At 44.4% G+C, this 20,053-nt stretch overlaps 1 protein-coding gene across 5 annotated transcripts in view; it reads right to left on the bottom strand.

Moving 5' to 3' along the window:
- ube4b (ubiquitination factor E4B, UFD2 homolog (S. cerevisiae)) overlaps window positions 1-13,561 on the bottom strand; it is a 52,447-nt gene extending 38,886 nt beyond the window's left edge. For 2 of the 5 annotated variants that reach the window (XM_045207117.1, XM_045207118.1), the window contains exons 1-8: window positions 13,263-13,561; window positions 12,023-12,242; window positions 9,513-9,648; window positions 7,273-7,363; window positions 5,362-5,506; window positions 4,847-5,072; window positions 3,864-4,328; window positions 921-1,028 (exon numbers count right to left, since the gene is read on the bottom strand). In XM_045207117.1, the coding sequence (XP_045063052.1) occupies window positions 921-1,028; window positions 3,864-4,328; window positions 4,847-5,072; window positions 5,362-5,506; window positions 7,273-7,363; window positions 9,513-9,648; window positions 12,023-12,242; window positions 13,263-13,286 (1,415 nt within the window). In that variant the 5' untranslated portion in view covers window positions 13,287-13,561. The remainder of the gene's footprint in view (window positions 1-920; window positions 1,029-3,863; window positions 4,329-4,846; window positions 5,073-5,361; window positions 5,507-7,272; window positions 7,364-9,512; window positions 9,649-12,022; window positions 12,243-13,262) is intronic. The other 3 variants (XM_041846330.2, XM_045207119.1, XM_045207120.1) reach the window with 3 other exon arrangements.
- Between the last annotated feature and the right edge of the window lie 6,492 nt (window positions 13,562-20,053).

The following is a 20,053-nucleotide window of genomic DNA, read 5'->3' as shown; positions in this document are numbered from 1 at the left end:
TAGTAGATGCGAGCCTCAACTGGGAGCCAGTGGAGTGTGCGGAGGAGCGGGGTGACATGAGAGAACTTGGGAAGGTTGAACACCAGACGGGCTGCAGCGTTCTGGATAAGTTGTAGGGGTTTAATGGCACAGGCAGGGAGCCCAGCCAACAGCGAGTTGCAGTAATCCAGACGGGAGATGACAAGTGCCTGGATTAGGACCTGTGCCTCTTTCTGTGTAAGGTAGGGTCGTACTCCTTCACTTTGGGTCCTTTCCTCATATCACAAATTTAGACAGAGAAATTGTACATCTTAGCTACAGTACATGACAGGCCTAATTCACTGGGAAACTACAATCCTGGGCCAAACTCATGCTGGTGATTTCCAAGGATCCTAGTGCTTGAGTACCAGATATCATGCTACTAACTGCAGTGCTAGCATAGTCATAATGAATTCTCTATATTTTTGCAAGCAAATATTTATTTTCGATTTACAGAACTGCAATTCAGACCATCTTACCAGTACCACAAAGATAAGCACACTGCCTCGATCTGTACTGAAATTGACTACTTCTGAGGTTGAGCGTCAACTACAACAGTTGAGGTCGTAAAGCTGGCAGTCTACAGAAGGGCGTCAAACATACGGCCCGCGGGTGGTTTGAGTAAAATAATAATAATTGAGTTTGACACCCCTGGTCTACAGGCTCGATGTTTCTCAGCCTGTTCCTGCAGCAGCAGGGCCGCAATGGTGAAACTCTATCTGCGTACCAAATGGCACCCTATTCCATATATAGTACACTACTTTTGATGGTCAAAATTAGTGCACTATGTAAGGAATAGGGGGCAATTTGGAATGCAGTCTCTGCTGTTAGTGGCTATGCTCGACACACTGCTGAAGCATGCCGGTGAGTCTACTGAACACACGCCGTGCAGTGGTGTATACCTGGACCCAAACTGAACCTGCGTAAAATCCTCCTGCTCATCATCACGCTCTTCTTCGCTGCTGTCCTGAGACATGTCAGAGAGGGCGAAGAACAGCAGGGAGAGGGGGCTGGCGTAGAGAGGGAGGAAAAGAGGAAGAGGGATAAAGGAGGAGGAGGAGGATGGGGTGTGAGGATGGGAAGACACACGGGTCATAGATAGGAGAGGATGGGGTAGGGAAGGAAGATGGTAACACTGAGGAAAGGATGTAGGAAGGAAGTGATATGACTAGCTCGCCTTCCCTCTGACTTTAGCTGAACCCTGGTTGTGATTCACTGTGGAATAAAACACCAGACTACTCTCCTAGTGCTGACCTTGTCCCATGTCCATTAATACATTTTATCTGAAGATACAATGAGGACCCATAGGCTCCTACAGACACCCTAGTCAAAGAGTACCACAGCTATGTGATTCACAAAAAAACATGCAAGATAAGCAATGCATTGGCAAGCAAAAGTGAAGGATCTTTCTCCACATTTCTCAATGAAATTGTTCCAGCTCCTAGTCAAGGCTTTTCTTTGTTGTGTCAGAACTGGGCCATTGTCTGAACTGATCAAACATTGAGCATTACATATACACACACACACACATACATATATATATAATATATATATATATATATATATATATATATATATATATATATATATATATATACACAGTATCTCACAAAAGTGAGTACACCCCTCACATTTTTGTAAATATTTCAGTATACCTTTTCATGTGACAACACTGAAGAAATGACACTTTGCTACAATGTAAAGTATTGAGTGTACAGCTTGTATAAGTGTACATTTGCTGTCCCCTCAAAATAACACCACACACAGCCATTAATGTCTAAACCGCTGGCAACAAAAGTGAGTACACCCCTAAGTGAAAATGTCCAAATTGGGCCCAAAGTGTCAATATTTTGTGTGGCCACCATCATTTTCCAGCACTGCCTTAACCCTCTTGGGCATGGAGTACACCAGAGCTTCACAGGTTGCCACTGGAGTCCTCTTCCACTCCTCCATGACGACATCACGGAGCTGGTGGATGTTAGAGACCTTGCACTCTTCCACCTTCCGTTTGAGGATGCCCCACAGATGCTCAATAGGGTTTAGGTCTGGAGACATGCTTGGCCAGTCCATCACCTTTACCCTCAGCTTTAGCAAGGCAGTGGTCGGCTTGGAGGTGTGTTTGAGGTCGTTATCATGTTGGAATACTGCCCTGCGGCCCAGTCTCCAAAGGGAGGGGATCATGCTCTGCTTCAGTATGTCACAGTACATGTTGGCATTCACGGTTCCCTCAATGAACTGTAGCTCCCCAGTGCCGGCAGCACTCACGCAGCCCCAGACCATGACACTCCCACCACCATGCTTGACTGTAGGCAAGACACACTTGTCTTTGTACTCCTCACCTGGTTGCTGCCACACACGCTTGACACCATCTGAACCAAATAAGTTTATCTTGGTCTCATCAGACCACAGGACATGGTTCCAGTAATCCATGTCCTTAGTCTGCTTGTCTTCAGCAAACTGTTTGCGGGCTTTCTTGTGCATCATCTTTAGAAGAGGCTTCCTTCTGGGACGACAGCCATGCAGACCAATTTGATGCTGTGTGCGGCATATGGTCTGAGCACTGACAGGCTGACCTCCCACCCCTTCAACCTCTGCAGCAATGCTGGCAGCACTCATACGTCTATTTCCCAAAGACAACCTCTGGATATGACGCTGAGCACGTGCACTCAACTTCTTTGGTCGACCATGGCGAGGCCTGTTCTGAGTGGAACCTGTCCTGTTAAACCGCTGTATGGTCTTGGCCACTGTATTGCAGCTCAGTTTCAGGGTCTTGGCAATCTTCTTATAGCCCAGGCCATCTTTATGTAAAGCAACAATTCTTTTTTTCAGATCCTCAGAGAGTTCTTTGCCATGAGGTGCCATGTTGAACTTCCAGTGAGCAGTATGAGAGAGTGTGAGAGCGATGACACCAAATTTAACACACCTGCTCCCCATTCACACCTGAGACCTTGTAACACTAACGAGTCACATGACACCGGGGAGGGGAAATGGCTAATTGGGCCCAATTTGGACATTTTCACTTAGGGGTGTACTCACTTTTGTTGCCAGCGGTTTAGACATTAATGGCTGTGTGTGGTGTTATTTTGAGGGGACAGCAAATGTACACTGTTATACAAGCTGTACACTCACTACTTTACATTGTAGCAAAGTGTCATTTCTTCAGCATATATATATATATATATTTATTTTTTATTATTATTTATTTATTTTAAATGAGGATGATTGTAAATTGTGCAAATCATCAGAGCATTAGAGTTGGTTTGTGGTTAGGAATTATGTGCAAAACTCCGGGATGGTTTCCCAGACACAGATTAAGCCTAGTCCTGGACTAAATGCAGCTCAATGGAGAACCATAGAAAATCATTTTTAGTCCATGACTACAGTAGGCTTAATCGGTGTCTGGGAAACCACCCATATACAGTATGTCCATAATAATTCAAGAAATCGGCCTACATAAGTAGCCCATCATGTAGGCCAAATGTGCAGGGGTTTTTCTGGATAAAAAGGGGCTTAGGTGGTGGGCGTGACGCAGGGCATGTCAATGAGCGTGGTCAGCCCATCAGCACAGCTACATTTTTTAGGACCCCATCTTAGCGGTATAGGGGAATTTCTTGCAATTCTACACATTTTTCAATGGAGCTGAGCAACATTTTTGCAGTTTTAAAGCTAATTTCCTGCAATTCTACTAATTTTGCCATGCAGCGGAGAGAAAATGTTGCAGTTTTAAAGTTAATTTCCTGCGATTCTACATATTTTGCCATGGAGCTAAGGCTGGGGCAGGGTTAATGTTTTAGTAAAGTAGCTTGTTGCGAGTCACTCATTGTCACACGTGGTTGAGGAGGTACCTAGATGGGATCCCGGTGGCGAGGGCAGCTCGTCGGGCGGCTGATCTGGGCGAGGGGGGCACCAGAGGGAGGGGCATGGAGGTGGGGGGGCGAGGACTAGGGGAGGGGAGAGGAACCGACTGGGGGCTAGTAGGTAGTGGTGGGGCTGGGGCCTGGGCCAAAATGATGGGCGGTACTGGGAGACCTTCAGTGACGCGGGAAAACCCAGGGAGGCTAGCCAGTCTGGGGCTGGGGCTAGGGGGGGTGGAGACCCCCCAGGGAGAGGTGACAGAGTAGGGCCGGTAGCGCTGGGAGATGGGCAGGGGGGCGGAGGGGGGGTTGAGAGAGAGCCTAGGGGGGTTGGCCATGGTAGGGGGACTTGGGGCTACCATTGGATGCAGGGATGGGGTGGTGGGGGTGGGGAGAGGTGGAGAGGTCATCCTGGCTGCATTCAAAGCCAGTGAGTGCGGACTACACCCGTACAGGCTGTGAACAACATCGCAAAACAAATGGGTTGACAAATGAGTTACATCTTCCTCTTTTACAATCTTATCAACTCTGTCAAATAACTAGGTATATAAAACTGAATAAAAAAGACAGAACGATACCATGACAGTACCAGTTTAAAAAAGACAACACTTCCCATTGACTAGGCCTAAATCACACAAAAGGGAACAATTCCATTTCTGTCAATTTCAATGTAGGGATTCCATTGGACACTCTCTTGGATGGATTCAAATAGGACGTCCAGTACAATTCCTAATCAGACAATGAATGAAACAGCACTAGTTGAATTTAAACACCCATCTATGCTAATGGGAGTTTTTGGCTGAGCTCCAAATAGCAGCCTATTCCCTATATAGTGCACTACTTTTGACCAGAGCCCTATGGGACCTAGTCAAAAGCAGTGCACTATATATTGAAGAGAGTGCCATTTGGGACACAACCCTACTATATGTACCCAGGACTGGGGGCTAGTCGTGGGGCCACTGAGGGGTACTTGCCTTGACAGAGAGCTGGCCCCAAACGAGCCTGCACAGGGGGCCATGGGACTGCCGCCCTGGCTGGAGGGCTGGACCAGTGTCAGGTGGTGGTCAAGAGATTTGGCAGCAGCGATTGGCTGGGACGTGGCGGTCAGGCTGGCGAAGGGGTTGTGGACGTGCGACTGGGTGGACATCAGGAGCACCTCCATCAGGATCTGGCCAATCAGGTCTTTGAAGTCAGAGAAGACTGGGAGGAGAAAGAGAAATCCTATAAACATACACTTAATTTGTGACTAATTCTAAAATGGTATACATGACAGATAAAAACTGACTACAAACCAATTTGTATTTCATTTAATACAAATATTTTGTTCAAATTTCAACAGAAACATTGGGTTGGAGGATAAAACATTTTTTTTTACATTGCTATTGCATTCAGATGATGATATCCTAAACCACTAATCTATGACTCTTTTGCAAAAAGCTATACAATTCAAAAAGAAGATAGCTACAAATATCATGCATCTTTGCCATACCATCTTTGGGGCTGCTCTGGTGGAACTCGGCGGCAAGCGAGGGGAGAAAGATGACGTCTCTGTCCTGCTCCATCCAGGAGACGCGCAGGATCTTACAGATGAGCTGCAGAGCCTGCTCTTCAGAGACAGAGTTTTCAGCGGATTCCTGGGACAGAGACACCAATAGTTCGAATTACTAGCTAGAGCGGTCATTGCCGTTCAAGAGACTGGTTACCAGGTGGCCATGTTGTGTACCGATAGGCGGCAAAATAATTCAATTTAAATTTCCTTGGGTAAAAGCAGAGACTTCAGGATTCAATGTCCACCCCAAAAGAGTAGCCTCGACTCAAATGTTGAGAAAAAAAATGTACGCTGGAATTGCCTCCTTACCACTGTCTGCAAATTACACCTCTGATTTTAGATGAGCTAGAGAAAACAGTAGGATACACATACTAGGTACTTTTTTTACTATTCATTTTCTAATGGAAATTGATAGATTTTCTGTTGCAATGGCTATACAATAACTAAGAGCTAATAATAACTGCTGCTGCTAGCTGCCCTTTATTGGTAACAATTAGCCAAGCCACAACACCCCTTTCAAAAGACTCCTTTAGCTAGATGGTAGAATCCATAACACCAAAGTCTTCGGGTGAGGGTTAGAGAGAAAACACGGGCTGTACCACGTAAGCAGACGGGTGTTTTCAGAGGGCTTTCGAAGACCATTGGCATAGACAAATGTATCAGTTCAGAGCATTTCAGTTCTACAGCCATGTGGAGATGGGTGGTGAAGGATTCTACAACTTGATCACTGAGGCAAAACAGGGCATACAGATATCAAGAATCTTCAATGCCAGAGTCATCAGCTATAGGTTATTTTATTCCAAAAAACTGCTGATGTTTTACTCGTCGCTATTGTGCAATCGTAAAGAGATCTATTCTGCATCATCCATGAAGGACCTTCCACTCATTAATTGCAAGGCAACATCTGAATTAGCAGGCCTTTAACTATTTTGAATTTAGGGATTAGATCATGGCGAGACTTTTTAATAGAACTAAAAGTAGGCGACTCAAAACCAAAGTTGTTTTATCAACCAGGAGCAAGGTCTTTATATTATCAAAGTTGAAAATGGCTCTCTGACCATCCAAAATGACCTACTTATTATGACCGAAATGAAGATATATTTTTCTTTGAAAGTGAGCAATTTATTTCCTTTTCTACAATGACAGGAGTTTCAAAAGGTCATTTATTTTCACGTACACCATGAAACCACTGAAGTACATGAATCCACTGCTCATTTGGTGAAAAGTATTGATGTACAAAGTCTCCAACAGAAAAAGAGTTCCATTGACTTCCATTCATTTGGCAGACCCTTTTCATGACAGAGATTGTGTCTGAAATAGCCCCCCATCCCCTATACTGTATAGTGCACTACTTCAAAACTCTGGTCAAAAGTAGCGCGCTATATAGGGAATAGATTGCCTGGCTACCCAGACTCATCGCTCCAGCCAAATGCCACTCCACGCCCACAAACATTTCTTCTCTGCAATGAGTCTGGATTTGACTCCATCCCCGACCCCTCTAGAATGCGAACACATTCAGACCGTCTGATTTGACCCAGTAACCGATGGGTTGGGCCAGAGCCATAACACACGTGGATGAAGCGGCATATTCAAAGTACAGAATTGGCTTTGATACTCTGATTGGTTAGACACAATCCAATCAGATGACTTTCTTTTCATCACAAATTACTTTCAATGATGGCAGATTCAGACTGAAGTATGTAGAGAACGATAGAGCAGCGGAATAATTCAGTTTGAGTCTTCAGGCATGGGAATAGATGGTGCCTTTACAGACACAGCCAAAGAGTGACTGATTAAAGTACAGCAAGTGCACACAGTAAAAGTAAGGGGTGGAATGGGAGCCCTGCCTACCTTTTCTGCCAGGTCCCTCTTCTCCCTGCGGTCACTGTCCTCCACCTCCATGTTCTCTATCCCTGAGTCCACATCCACCTGGGACATGCTGCTGGGCCACACGCACAGAGACAGAGAGGGAGAGAGGAGCAACATTGGGTCAACCAATTTATCCCCTCCACCAGATCCCACAAACAGCCTATCAACTACTCTATTAACTCAAAAGGACAAAACGCACTGTGGCGATGAACAGTTAAAATCAGAGGGTGGCCGTCCTACTGCCTATGACCAGAGCACCGGACGTTATTTTCTGTTCATTTCTGGACGATTCTACATGTTGAATCGCCACCATTCGTTGATACCCAGCAGTTGATCGCTTACACTTACGCTGCTTATGTGGCCATCCACTGCTTTTAACTGTTTGTCGGCACGGTTTTGTCCTTAAGATGTGCAATTAGCATTCAAGGTCAATTCAGAACAGCTAAAATCCTTAAACCTCTGTTTTGCATTTAAGTGATTTCATGTTTTGTGTTATTCCTCTTACCTTAAAGCTGCAACCCTTAGCGTTGAAACTGTCACGTTTATTTGCGATATTACAACAACAAAGAGTTTTTTTCCCCTCGGACGCCATTGCACATCATTGCACATGCGATAGAACAGCAGATTCTTTTTTACACAATGCTGGATGCTCATTTCCTCAAGACAAAAACAAATGTGCCTGGGGTGGCCAGTGGCACCGTTTCGCCTATCGCGGATCTCAGCTTTAACACACATATATCTTTGTACAACCCATTGCACACATTGTATCTAGCTTTAAACTTTCTAACTAGAGTAGGAATGAAGGGATGCATGTAACATCCATTAAAGCTTTGGGTAAGGAGTTGATAGGAGGTGAAGGCATACACTTAGCACGAGATCAGACTGACCCCGGGGCCATAACAACTGAACAGGGCTGAAATGTGATGATTGTCATCCTAGCCTCTTCCCCCTATCCACTTTGTTTAGTTTATTTGACCATTTTAAAAACACCTCAAAAGACAACATAAATAAAATGATTACATCTGTCGCTCTGGATAAGAGGGTCTGCTAAATGACGAAAATGTAAATAAAATAATTGAGGAACACACAAAATAGTCAGAAGACTTAGTGGTGAGAGAAACTTTTAACCCTTTAGGATTTTCTGCATTCCTACATAAGGTTGACCTAAAATGTGATCAGATCGTCATCTAAATCCTAACAATACATAAAGTGAACCTGATTAAACAAATAAAAACTAATTGTACTTTTTCATTTCTTTTTTGAGCAAATGTATCTTAAATGTAATGTATTTGTTGGAAAAAGTATGTGAACAACTTGATTAATCAGCTCAATTAAGTGTATTAAAGTAGTCAAAAGTTTATTTGGTCCCATATTCCTAGCACGAAATGAATACATCGAGCTTGTGACTCTACAAACTCATTGGATGCATTTGCAGTTTGGAGTCACTTTTATTGTTATTAAGAATAGAAGATGTTTCTGAACACTTCTACATTCATGTGGATGCTTCCATGATTATGGATAATTAAGCAATAATGCCAGAGGGGGTGTGGTATATGGCCAATATTACACGGCTAGGGCTGTTCTTAGAGACGACGCAACGCGGAGTGCCTGGACACAGCCCTTAGCCGTGGTATATTGGCCATATATCACAAACCCCTGAGGTGCCTTATTGCTTAAATAGATCATGAATAATGATGAGTGAGGTTACAGAGGCAAAAATAACATTTTGTAGAGTTTGTAGAGTCACAAACTTGATGCAGTCATTGAGTGGTAGGACTAAATACTAAATTTTTGACTACTTTAATACACTTAATTGAGATGATTAATCTAGAGGTTCACATACTTTTTCTGACATCAATTTGCTCAATAACGAAATGAAAAGGTTGTGTTATTTGTTTAATCTGGTTCACTTTATCTATTATTAGGACTTAGATGAAGATCTGATCACATTTTAGGCCAAATGTATGCAGAAATAAAGAAAATCATAAAGTGTTCACAAACTCTCTCACCACTGCATTTCCAGTGTGGTCATCTAATTTGACCTCTTACCCCTAAACTCTGGGCACGCCTGTCCTATAGATCTGAGAGGATTGGGGTAGATAAACATCATGGCAATAGATTCAACTTACCTTCTGAGTCTCCATATCGCTTACACCTCCTAGCCAAACCTCTCAGAACTGGGCTAAGGGTCGGTTTTGAATCGACCGGTCCGAGTTGCTCACCTCTTTTCACAGGAGGCTGTGTCGATGTCCATGCTCTGGGATCGGGAAAGACTCTGGGACTGGGTCTCCAGGCTGTTGGAGGGAGAGCTGGAGAGGGAGCTCACGCCCTCACTGCTCTGACTACAGTACGCAACCCCTGGGACAGGTAGGAAAGGAAGAAAACAAATAAGCAAGGGACACAGAAAGAGACAAAAATACTTTCCCAAATTGCACCATATTCCCTATATAGTACTACCCATGGCCCTGGTCAAAAGTAGTACACTACATAGGAAGTAGGGTGCCATTTGGGACACACCCAAAGAGTTCAGTGTGAGAGGAATACAGTATATTTGACTAGACCCCCATGGCTTTTCTCTGCGTATGTACAGTATGTCCATTGGCGACAAGCATTTTTTTGTCAGCTAGCCAAGTTAGGCCACCAGAGGTGAACTTGAACACACAGCTGTGTGAGTGTGTGAATCGGAAAGCCTGTCTACTCGACAGCTAAGAACAAAGCTGATTAAGGCCCATATCCAATGGCTAAAGTAAGAGCAGGAATTACCACCGGACTACAGAAACACTCACATAATGTGGAAAACCTGGGCCTTGTTCAGCAGGGCATAATTTAGATGGATAGAAATACATTGTGTAGAACAGACATGCCCCTGTGACAAGTTGAAAATTGTGGCAGCTGGACCGCAATGGTGCGGACTGCCTCCATTGAAAATGAATGTATTCTGCCTGACCGGAAAATATATCAAAGCAGTTCATGGACACATGGTGTTATTGTTAAAGCCTGATGCCAGTGCTGTACGTTGCACCCTCCTGAACACGACCTTAGTTGTGTTCAATTGGGCTGAACATCTGTAAACTAACAGCATTTTCCACAAAGGTAGGGGCGGCAGGTAACTTAGTGGGTAAGAGCGTTGTGCCAGTAACCGAAAGGTCGCTGGTTCTAATCCCCGAGCCGACTAGGTGAAAAATCTGTCGATGTGCCCTTAAGCAAGGCACTTAACCCTAATTGCTCCTGTAAGTCGCTCTGGATAAGAGCGTCTGCTAAATGACATAAATGTAAATGTAAATGTTAAGCCCTATTGCATTTATATTTGCTAGCTAAGGTCATGTTGAGATAAGATATGTCCCTTGTGTTTGAAGGTAGAATACCAAATTTGTGGAAATCAGTTTAACAATTAATGGAAATTGGTTTATGTTTATTGATATCGATAGCCTATATCAAATTATTTCACATTTTGGCTACTTAAACAAAGGATTTGGGTCTATCATGTTTTTAAAAAAACATACAAATGAAAGTGAAACACTTGAAGTTGAGAACAACATCATTACACATATTGTAAATCCCATTGTAAAGCAATCAGTCAGTCAGTCATTAAGGTAGCTTTCTTTGCCGGAGTAGTCTAACCATTACAAACAATAGGGGAGAGACAGTATTGATCCATATCTATGACTCAATAGTGTAGGTTCTAGAGTACTGTATGTGTTTGTGAAAGCAGCATTTCTCACACCGATGCCACATGCGGACACAGTTTATATCTCCCATGGACTTCAGAGCCAAATCATAGGATAGGCCATCTAACTGCAAACGGAGGCAGCAGGAATGAAATGTTCAAGAATAAATCCACAATCTGGGAATAGCCTATAGAATGCCACACTGCTTTTCACGCTGACCTCTACGAACCGCTGGCTGAGAATGTTATCACTCTCATCTATGTGCCCTTAGCTGAACTCAGGCCAAAGCTCGTGCATGAACGGCACAGTGACTGTGCACTTTTCTGGTAAAGGGCACGATGGCAGGTCCGGGAGACTTTTTGTTTTGCTTTGAGACCAAGTTTGTTCATGGGGATTCCACAGCTGGTCGCTATTAGCTCTAGGCTACCAGGTTTTCCAAACTACTCAAGGTCAACTTAATAACAAACAAGCCTACTCCAACTTACAACTAGGCCTACTTTGCATCTGCTCAAAGCAAGAGTCCTGGAACTACTTAAATTCAGATTGCCTACCAAAGTTTCTTAACTTTGGCTCTTTTAAACCTGACTGAGTGGAAAGTACACATTTGTACATAAGCATGTTCACTCAATACAACACGGATAAGAGGCGGAGTATTTTAGCCTACTGGTGCTTCTAACTAGCCAGTAATGTCTGTGAATTTGACCTATTAGCCTAATTATGGCCACCTGTGTTTTTGTTGTTGTCATTCTCAGCATGAATGGTGAGGCTGAAATGCATCCATGCAGGGCAGTTAAAGAAATGTTATTGATGTGAGCCTTTTGAGTGCTATTTATTGAAGTGAGTCCATTTCATTCACTATGTAGCTATTTAGCCTACATCAATGCCTTTATAGCAGGCAACAGTCAGCTAGCAATCTGACAAAACTTGTTTAGCTCCCAATGTAGGAGATTTTGTGAAAGCTAGCTACAGAACACACTATAGAAATGCAAACAAAAGATTGAGGCTTTGCTGAATGTTTTGGTCAATTGTAATCTTTAAACGTGCTGTCTAAGATGTGCTCATACCAGAGGCGCCAATAGGAGAGGTGGCGGGGGTGACACTCTGGACATTGAGCCCAAGTGAATGTGAGGCGGCTGGTGGTAGGGGCTGGGGTGTGGCCCCTGAGGTCCCAGGAAGGGGCCAAGGGGGGGTCTCTCTCTGTGGGGACGTCAGGGGTGTGCTGAGGGGGGTGCTGGGCTGGGATGTTTGTCCTCCTGCAAGTCTGGCCAGTCTCCTTCTGCGGATCTGTAATGAACAGAAGAAAGCTTGCTAGTTAGCTTAATGACTGGAAGTATATGGTATCTATTAGCATGCTAGCAGTTACCATAGACTTCCAGTCATTGCGCTAACGCTAGTTAGCAATTGGCTCACGAAACTACCTTCATACTGCACGCAGAAACATAAATATGGTATACATGAGTTCATCTGACTCTGGGGAAGTAGACAAAGGGCTTTAATGCCAAAATCAGTGTCTCATGTTGGTCTGTTATACCGGTAGGTAGACTGAATCGTCATTGTGTAACTAGCTAGCTAGCAGTTGAAACAACGGTCAAACAAATTTAGCCACCACTGCGTTCGACGACGATCTCTGGGAATAATAAAATGACAGCTACAAGATCGTCTGTGTATAAAGCGACGCGGGAGGGCAAAAAAAGCATCTAACGACACACTTGGCTGTTCTACGAGTGGTCTGAGGCAGGCGTTAGATTACGAGCGTTTTCAAGTGCAAAGTTAATACCGATAGTTTTGGGAAACAACCGATTTAACGATGCTCATACTAAGGTTAAAACGATGAATTTAACATTAAGATGCTTTTTGGAACCCGTGCCCTGATTGGTTGCACAATGCCATGGTGGCCTACTGTGTTATGCTGAGTCGCCTAGCTAGCTAGCTAACGTAGCTACCTACCTACCTTTAGTTAGTAGGCTAGCTAGCTAGTTCGATAGATTGTGGGCTAAATAGCCAGTACTAACGTATCAAAACATACCCATTAATGGACGTCAAGGTATCCGAACCTTTATTATCGAAAAGACCAGCGTCATAAGATTATATGTGTTGTTAGCTAACTACTGTAGTTAGATCTCCGGCTTTATGCTTAACGCGTTACTGTAGTGTCACTGACTAGCTAGCTACGTTAGCCTTTGAAAAAGGTAACGTTAACGTCATAGACTTCCACAGATAATCACGACCAAACGCAGTAACATTTGTCGACACATATTGGATAAAACTAATAGTAGATTTAGCAACACTACGTCGTTATCTTACCTCGTCGGCACTCAACTCCTCCATCGTTTTCCCTTTATTTTCAGCTAGCTTTAGCTTACTAATTGTGTCAGCCAGCTAGCTATCTGTTTAATAGGACCAAATGTGCATAGTCTAACTCGTGAAACAAATAGCAGTTTGTCTTGATTGTCTCGAAGTTAAAAAGCAGAGGATGCGTGCGTTTCCTCAAATGTGTGCTATGTATTAGTATTATACAAAGAATGAAACAAACACAAAAGTATTATTCATAAAAACCACTGAGGTATGATCAAAACACGAAGGTTGCCATTTTGGATCATGTGTCATGTGACTGGGGACTGACACTTTACAAAGGGAGGTCCCAATGCAGGGGAGGTCTTACACTACATCTACAAAAGTATGTGGACACCCCTTCAAATTAGTGGAATCGGCTCTTTCAGCCACACCCGTTGCTGACAGGTGGCGAATCGCGAATCGCATCTCTGCATGTCTGGCCGACATATCAGTATGGATGACGGATCACCACCTCAAGCTGAACCCTGGCAAGACGGAGCTGCTCTTCCTCCCGGGGAAGGACTGCCCGTTCCATGATCTCGCCATCACGGTTGACAACTCCGTTGTGTCCTCCTCCCAGAGTGCAAAGAGCCTTGGCGTGACCCTGGACAACACCCTGTCGTTCTCCGCTAACATCAAGGCGGTGACCCGATCCTGCAGGTTCATGCTCTACAACATTCGGAGAGTACGACCCTGCCTTACACAGGAAGCGGCACAGGTCCTAATCCAGGCACTTGTCATCTCCCGTCTGGATTACTGCAACTCGCTGTTGGCAGGGCTCCCTGCCTGTGCCATTAAACCCCTACAACTCATCCAGAATGCCGCAGCCCGTCTGGTGTTCAACCTTCCCAAGTTCTCTCACGTCACCCCCCTCCTCCGCACACTCCACTGGCTTCCAGTTGAAGCTCGCATCCGTTACAAGACCATGGTGCTTGCCTATGGAGCAGTGAGGGGAACGGCACCTCCGTACCTTCAGGCTCTGATCAGTCCCTACACCCAGGCGAGGGCATTGCGGTCATCCACCTCTGGCCTGCTGGCTCCCCTTCCTCTGCGGAAGCATAGTTCCCGCTCAGCCCAGTCAAAGCTGTTCGCTGCTCTGGCACCCCAATGGTGGAACAAGCTCCCTCACGACGCCAGGACAGCGGAGTCACTCACCACCTTCCGGAGACATTTGAAACCCCACCTCTTTAAGGAACACCTGGGATAGGATAAAGTAATCCTTCTACCCCCCCAAAAAAAAATATAAAAAAATATATTTAAAAAATAGTATAATTGTAAAGTGGTTATCCCACTGGCTATAGGGTGAATGCACCAATTTGTAGTCGCTCTGGATAAGAGCGTCTGCTAAATGACGTAAATGTGCCCTTGAGCAAGGCACTTAACCCTAATTGCTCCTGTAAGTCGCTCTGGATAAGAGCGTCTGCTAAATGACTAAAATGTAAATGTAAATGTATAAAATCGAGCAAACAGCCATGCGATCTCCATAGACAAACATTGGCAGTAGAGTGGCCTTACTGAAGAGCTCAGTGCCTTTCAATGTGGCACCGTCATAGGATGCCACCTTTCCAACAAGTCAGTGTGTCAAATTTCTGCCCTGCTAGTGCTTCCCCGGTCAACTGTAAGTGCTGTTATTGTGAAGTGGAAACGTCTAGGAGCAACGGCTCAGCCGCAAAGTGGTAGGCCACACAAGCTCACAGAACAGGACCGCCGAGTGCTGAATCATCTGTCCTCGGTTGCAACACTCACTACCGAATTCCAAACTGCCTCTGGAAGCAACACCAATACAATAACTGTTTGTTAGGAGCTTCATGAAATGGGTTTCCATGGCCGAGCAGCCGCACACAAGCCTAAAATCCCCATGCGCAATGCCAAGCGTCAGCTGGAGTGGTGTAAAGCTCGCCGCCATTAGACTCAGTGGAAACGTGTTCTCTGGAGTGATTAATCATGCTTCACCATCTGGCAGTCTGACGGACGAATCTGGGTTTGGCAGATGCCAGGAGAACGCTACCTGCCCGACTGCATGGTGCCAACTGTAAAGTTTGGTGGAGGAGGAATAATGATCTGGGGCTGTTCTTAACGCTACAGCATACAATGACATTCTAGACGATTCTGTGCTTCCAACTTTGTGGCAACAGTTTGGGGAAGGCCCTTTCCGGTTTCAACATGACAATGCCTTCGTGCACAAAGCGAGGTCCATACAGAAATGGTTTGTTGAGATTGGTGTGGAAGAACTTGACTGGCCTACACAGAGCCCTGACCTCAACACCATCTAACACTTTTGGGATGAATTGGAAAGCCAACTGCGAGCCAGGCCTAATCTCCCAACATTTGTGCCCGTCCTCACTAATGCTCTTGTGGCTGAATGGAAGCAATTCCCCGCAGCAATGTTCCAACATCTATTGGAAAGCCTTCCCAGAAGAGTGGAGGCTGTTATAGCAGCAAAGGGGGGGACCAACTCCATATTAATGCCCATGATTTTGGAATGAGATGTTCGACGAGCAGGTGTCCACATAATTTTGGTCAAGTAGTGTATGTGTCAAAATAATACTTGTTTACACTAAACTGTGATAACTTTGTATGCATGTTATTATAGTGGTTAAATTACATTTAGCTAATTATATTTGGGGGGCAGGTAGCCTAGGGGTAGAGTCCAGCAACCTCGGTCGCCAGTTCAAATCCCAAATCTGGTCTTGCAACCGGTGGGTATCCTATTCCCACATGATCTACAAACGAGACTATATATTTACTGGTAACACAGCCTCTTATTGCCAAATCTTTGACTGCTGCTAATACAACAACCAGTCCTCTCACGCTATGTTCACTGGTACAGGGGTTTTGGAGACAAAAGTGATAGCCTAGACCAGGGCTCTCCAACCCTGTTCCTGGAGAGCTACCCTACTGTAGATTTTTGCTCCAACACCAGTTTTATCTGACCTGATTAAGCTCATCAACCAGCTAATAATTAGAATTGGATGCGCTAGATTAGGGTTGGAGCGAAAACCTACAAGACGGTAGCTCTCCAGGAACACGGTTGGAGAGTCCTGGCCTAGACATGTCAGCTTCAGGAAGCACTGATCACCTGCAGAAGAAGAACATCTTCAGAGAATATGTAAATCTACACTTAAAACATAGACACTGAAACCTTTGGCTGCTGCTTTTGATGATAGTCTACACATGAGCTCATGCTCAAAATGCAGTGAAAATATAGTTTTATAAGAGTATCATAAAGGCTGTATGATCTACGGAGAGTCAAAACTAATTGACCGTGAACAATTTTCACATTTCTATTTTTCGTAATGTAAAAATGCATATTCCATATTATACAGTCTATGATTGATATTTTATTGACAAGTTGGTGGCAAGTCCATTGGCGCTAGTAACACAAGCATTTCGCTACACCCGCAATAACATCTGCTAAATATGTGTATGTGTCCAATAAAATCTGATTTGAAGTCTTTAGAATTTCTCTTAAAACTGATTTTTGCAGAAAGGCTAATGACTTTGGGCAAATCAAATCCAGTTGAGTTTAGATTATTCTCAGCTCCCCACCTTGCCTCATGGCAAGACAGAACAGAGGACCACAAAGAACACAATTTGATTTTGTGTACCGGTAATACTGCAGAAGTTTTCTCCAGTTACTGACTGATATCTGCTAAGATTTCCTAAACCTTTACAATGTGGAATATAATTTTCTTAAACATCCATATTATAGACCAGGGGTACTCAACTCTTACCCTACGAGGTCGGGAGCCTGCTGTTTTTTTTCTTCTACCTGATAATTAATTGCACACACCTGGTATCTCAGGTCTAAATCAGTCCCTGATTAGAGGGGAACAATAAAAAAATGCAGTGGAACTGGCTTCGAGGTCCAGAGTTGAGTTTGAGGGTTATAGACCTTTATTAATTCAGGTGAGAATTCTCCTCTTAAAAATGTCGACCAAGCCCTTCTGTGTTCTTTTCACATTATGTACCATACACAATTTTATAACAATAATCCAATGGTGCCCTCTAATGGTCAAACAGTATAACGTTTTTCATTTGGGACTATCAAATGAACAGTCAAGTCATATTGCCCAAGACACAGAAAATGTACAGCTCTTGGACCTGGGTTTCTTTCCCCTATGCTTAGGGTTCAGTCTAGCAGTAAACACAATTGGTTTACATCATGGAACATCTTATCTTCTTCTCAAGAAGATGGCCGACATGAGTAAGGTCTTTAATCAGGTCAACACTTGAAAGGCTGTGGGGCCAGACGGTATTCCAGGACGCGTTCTCAGAGCATGCGCAGATCAGCTGACCGGCATATTCACGGTAATTTTCAACCTCTCCTTGTCCCAGTCTGTAATCTCCACATGTCTTAAAATGACCACCATCATTACTGTTGCCAAGAACTCTAAGGCTTCATGCCACAATGACTACCACCCTGTAGCACTCACATCTGTAATCATGAAATGTTTTGAAAGGCTGGTTATGACACATCAACTCCATCATCCCAGACACCCTAGATCCACTCCTATTTGCATACCACCCCAACAGATTCATAGACAACGCAATCTCAAGTTGCACTCCACACTGCCCTCACCCACCTAGATAAGAGGAATACCTATGTGAGAATGTTGTTCATTGACTACAGCTCAGCGTTCAACGCCACTGTGCCTTCCAAGCTCAGGACCCTGGGACTGAACTCCTCGCTCTGCAACTGGATCCTGGACTTCCTGACGGGCCGACCCTCAAATCCTCAAAAAGTTATATAGCTGCACCATTGAGAGCATCAGTACTGCCTGTATCACTGCTTGGTATGGCAACAGCATCGCCCTTGATCATATGGCGCTACAGAGGGTGGTGTGGAAAGAGGGTGGTGTGGACAGCCCAGTACATCACTGGGGCCGAGCTCCCTGCCATCCAGGACTTCTATATCAGGCTGTGTGAAAGGAAGGGCCGGAAAATTGTTAAAGACTCCAGCCACCCAAGCCATAGACTGTTCTCTCTGCTTCCGCACGGCAAGCGGTACCGGTGCATCAAGTCTGACACCAACAGGCTCCTGAACAGCTTATATACCCTTGTACATATCTACCTCTATCACTCCAGTATTCCTGCACATTGTAAATATGGTACTGGAACTTACCCTGTATACAGTGGGGGAAAAAAGTATTTAGTCAGCCACCAATTGTGCAAGTTCTCCCACTTAAAAAGATGAGAGAGGCCTGTAATTTTCATCATAGGTACACGTCAACTATGACAGACAAAATGAGATTTTTTTTCTCCAGAAAATCACATTGTAGGATTTTTAATGAATTTATTTGCAAATTATGGTGGAAAATAAGTATTTGGTCAATAACAAAAGTTTCTCAATACTTTGTTATATACCCTTTGTTGGCAATGACACAGGTCAAACGTTTTCTGTAAGTCTTCACAAGGTTTTCACACACTGTTGCTGGTATTTTGGCCCATTCCTCCATGCAGATCTCCTCTAGAGCAGTGATGTTTTGGGGCTGTCGCTGGGCAACACGGACTTTCAACTCCCTCCAAAGATTTTCTATGGGGTTGAGATCTGGAGACTGGCTAGGCCACTCCAGGACCTTGAAATGCTTCTTACGAAGCCACTCCTTCATTGCCCGGGCGGTGTGTTTGGGATCATTGTCATGCTGAAAGACCCAGCCACGTTTCATCTTCAATGCCCTTGCTGATGGAAGGAGGTTTTCACTCAATCTCACGATACATGGCCCCATTCATTCTTTCCTTTACACGGATCAGTCGTCCTGGTCCCTTTGCAGAAAAACAGCCCCAAAGCATGATGTTTCCACCCCCATGCTTCACAGTAGGTATGGTGTTCTTTGGATGCAACTTAGCATTCTTTGTCCTCCAAACACGACGAGTTGAGTTTTTACCAAAAAGTTCTATTTTGGTTTCATCTGACCATATGACATTCTCCCAATCCTCTTCTGGATCATCCAAATGCACTCTAGCAAACTTCAGACGGGCCTGGACATGTACTGGCTTAAGCAGGGGGACACGTCTGGCACTGCAGGATTTGAGTCCCTGGCGGCGTAGTGTGTTACTGATGGTAGGCTTTGTTACTTTGGTCCCAGCTCTCTGCAGGTCATTCACTAGGTCCCCCGTGTGGTTCTGGGATTTTTGCTCACCGTTCTTGTGATCATTTTGACCCCACGGGGTGAGATCTTGCGTGGAGCCCCAGATCGAGGGAGATTATCAGTGGTCTTGTATGTCTTCCATTTCCTAATAATTGCTCCCACAGTTGATTTCTTCAAACCAAGCTGCTTACCTATTGCAGATTCAGTCTTCCCAGCCTGGTGCAGGTCTACAATTTTGTTTCTGGTGTCCTTTGACAGCTCTTTGGTCTTGGCCATAGTGTAGTTTGGAGTGTGACTGTTTGAGGTTGTGGACAGGTGTCTTTTATACTGATAACAAGTTCAAACAGGTGCCATTAATACAGGAAACGAGTGGAGGACAGAGGAGCCTCTTAAAGAAGAAGTTACAGGTCTGTGAGAGCCAGAAATCTTGCTTGTTTGTAGGTGACCAAATACTTATTTTCCACCATAATTTGCAAATAAATTCATAAAAAATCCTACAATGTGATTTTCTGGATTTTTTTTCCTCAATTTGTCTGTCATAGTTGACGTGTACCTATGATGAAAATTACAGGCCTTTCTCATCTTTATAAGTGGGAGAACTTGCACAATTGGTGGCTGACTAAATACTTTTTTCCCCCACTGTATAGCTTCTTACTTACTCATGTGTTT

Source organism: Coregonus clupeaformis, chromosome 24, assembly GCF_020615455.1.
Source record: "Coregonus clupeaformis isolate EN_2021a chromosome 24, ASM2061545v1, whole genome shotgun sequence".
Lineage (NCBI taxonomy): Eukaryota > Metazoa > Chordata > Actinopteri > Salmoniformes > Salmonidae > Coregonus > Coregonus clupeaformis.
Note: the sequence above shows the minus strand (reverse complement) of the source record. Positions and strands in the feature narration are given on the sequence as shown.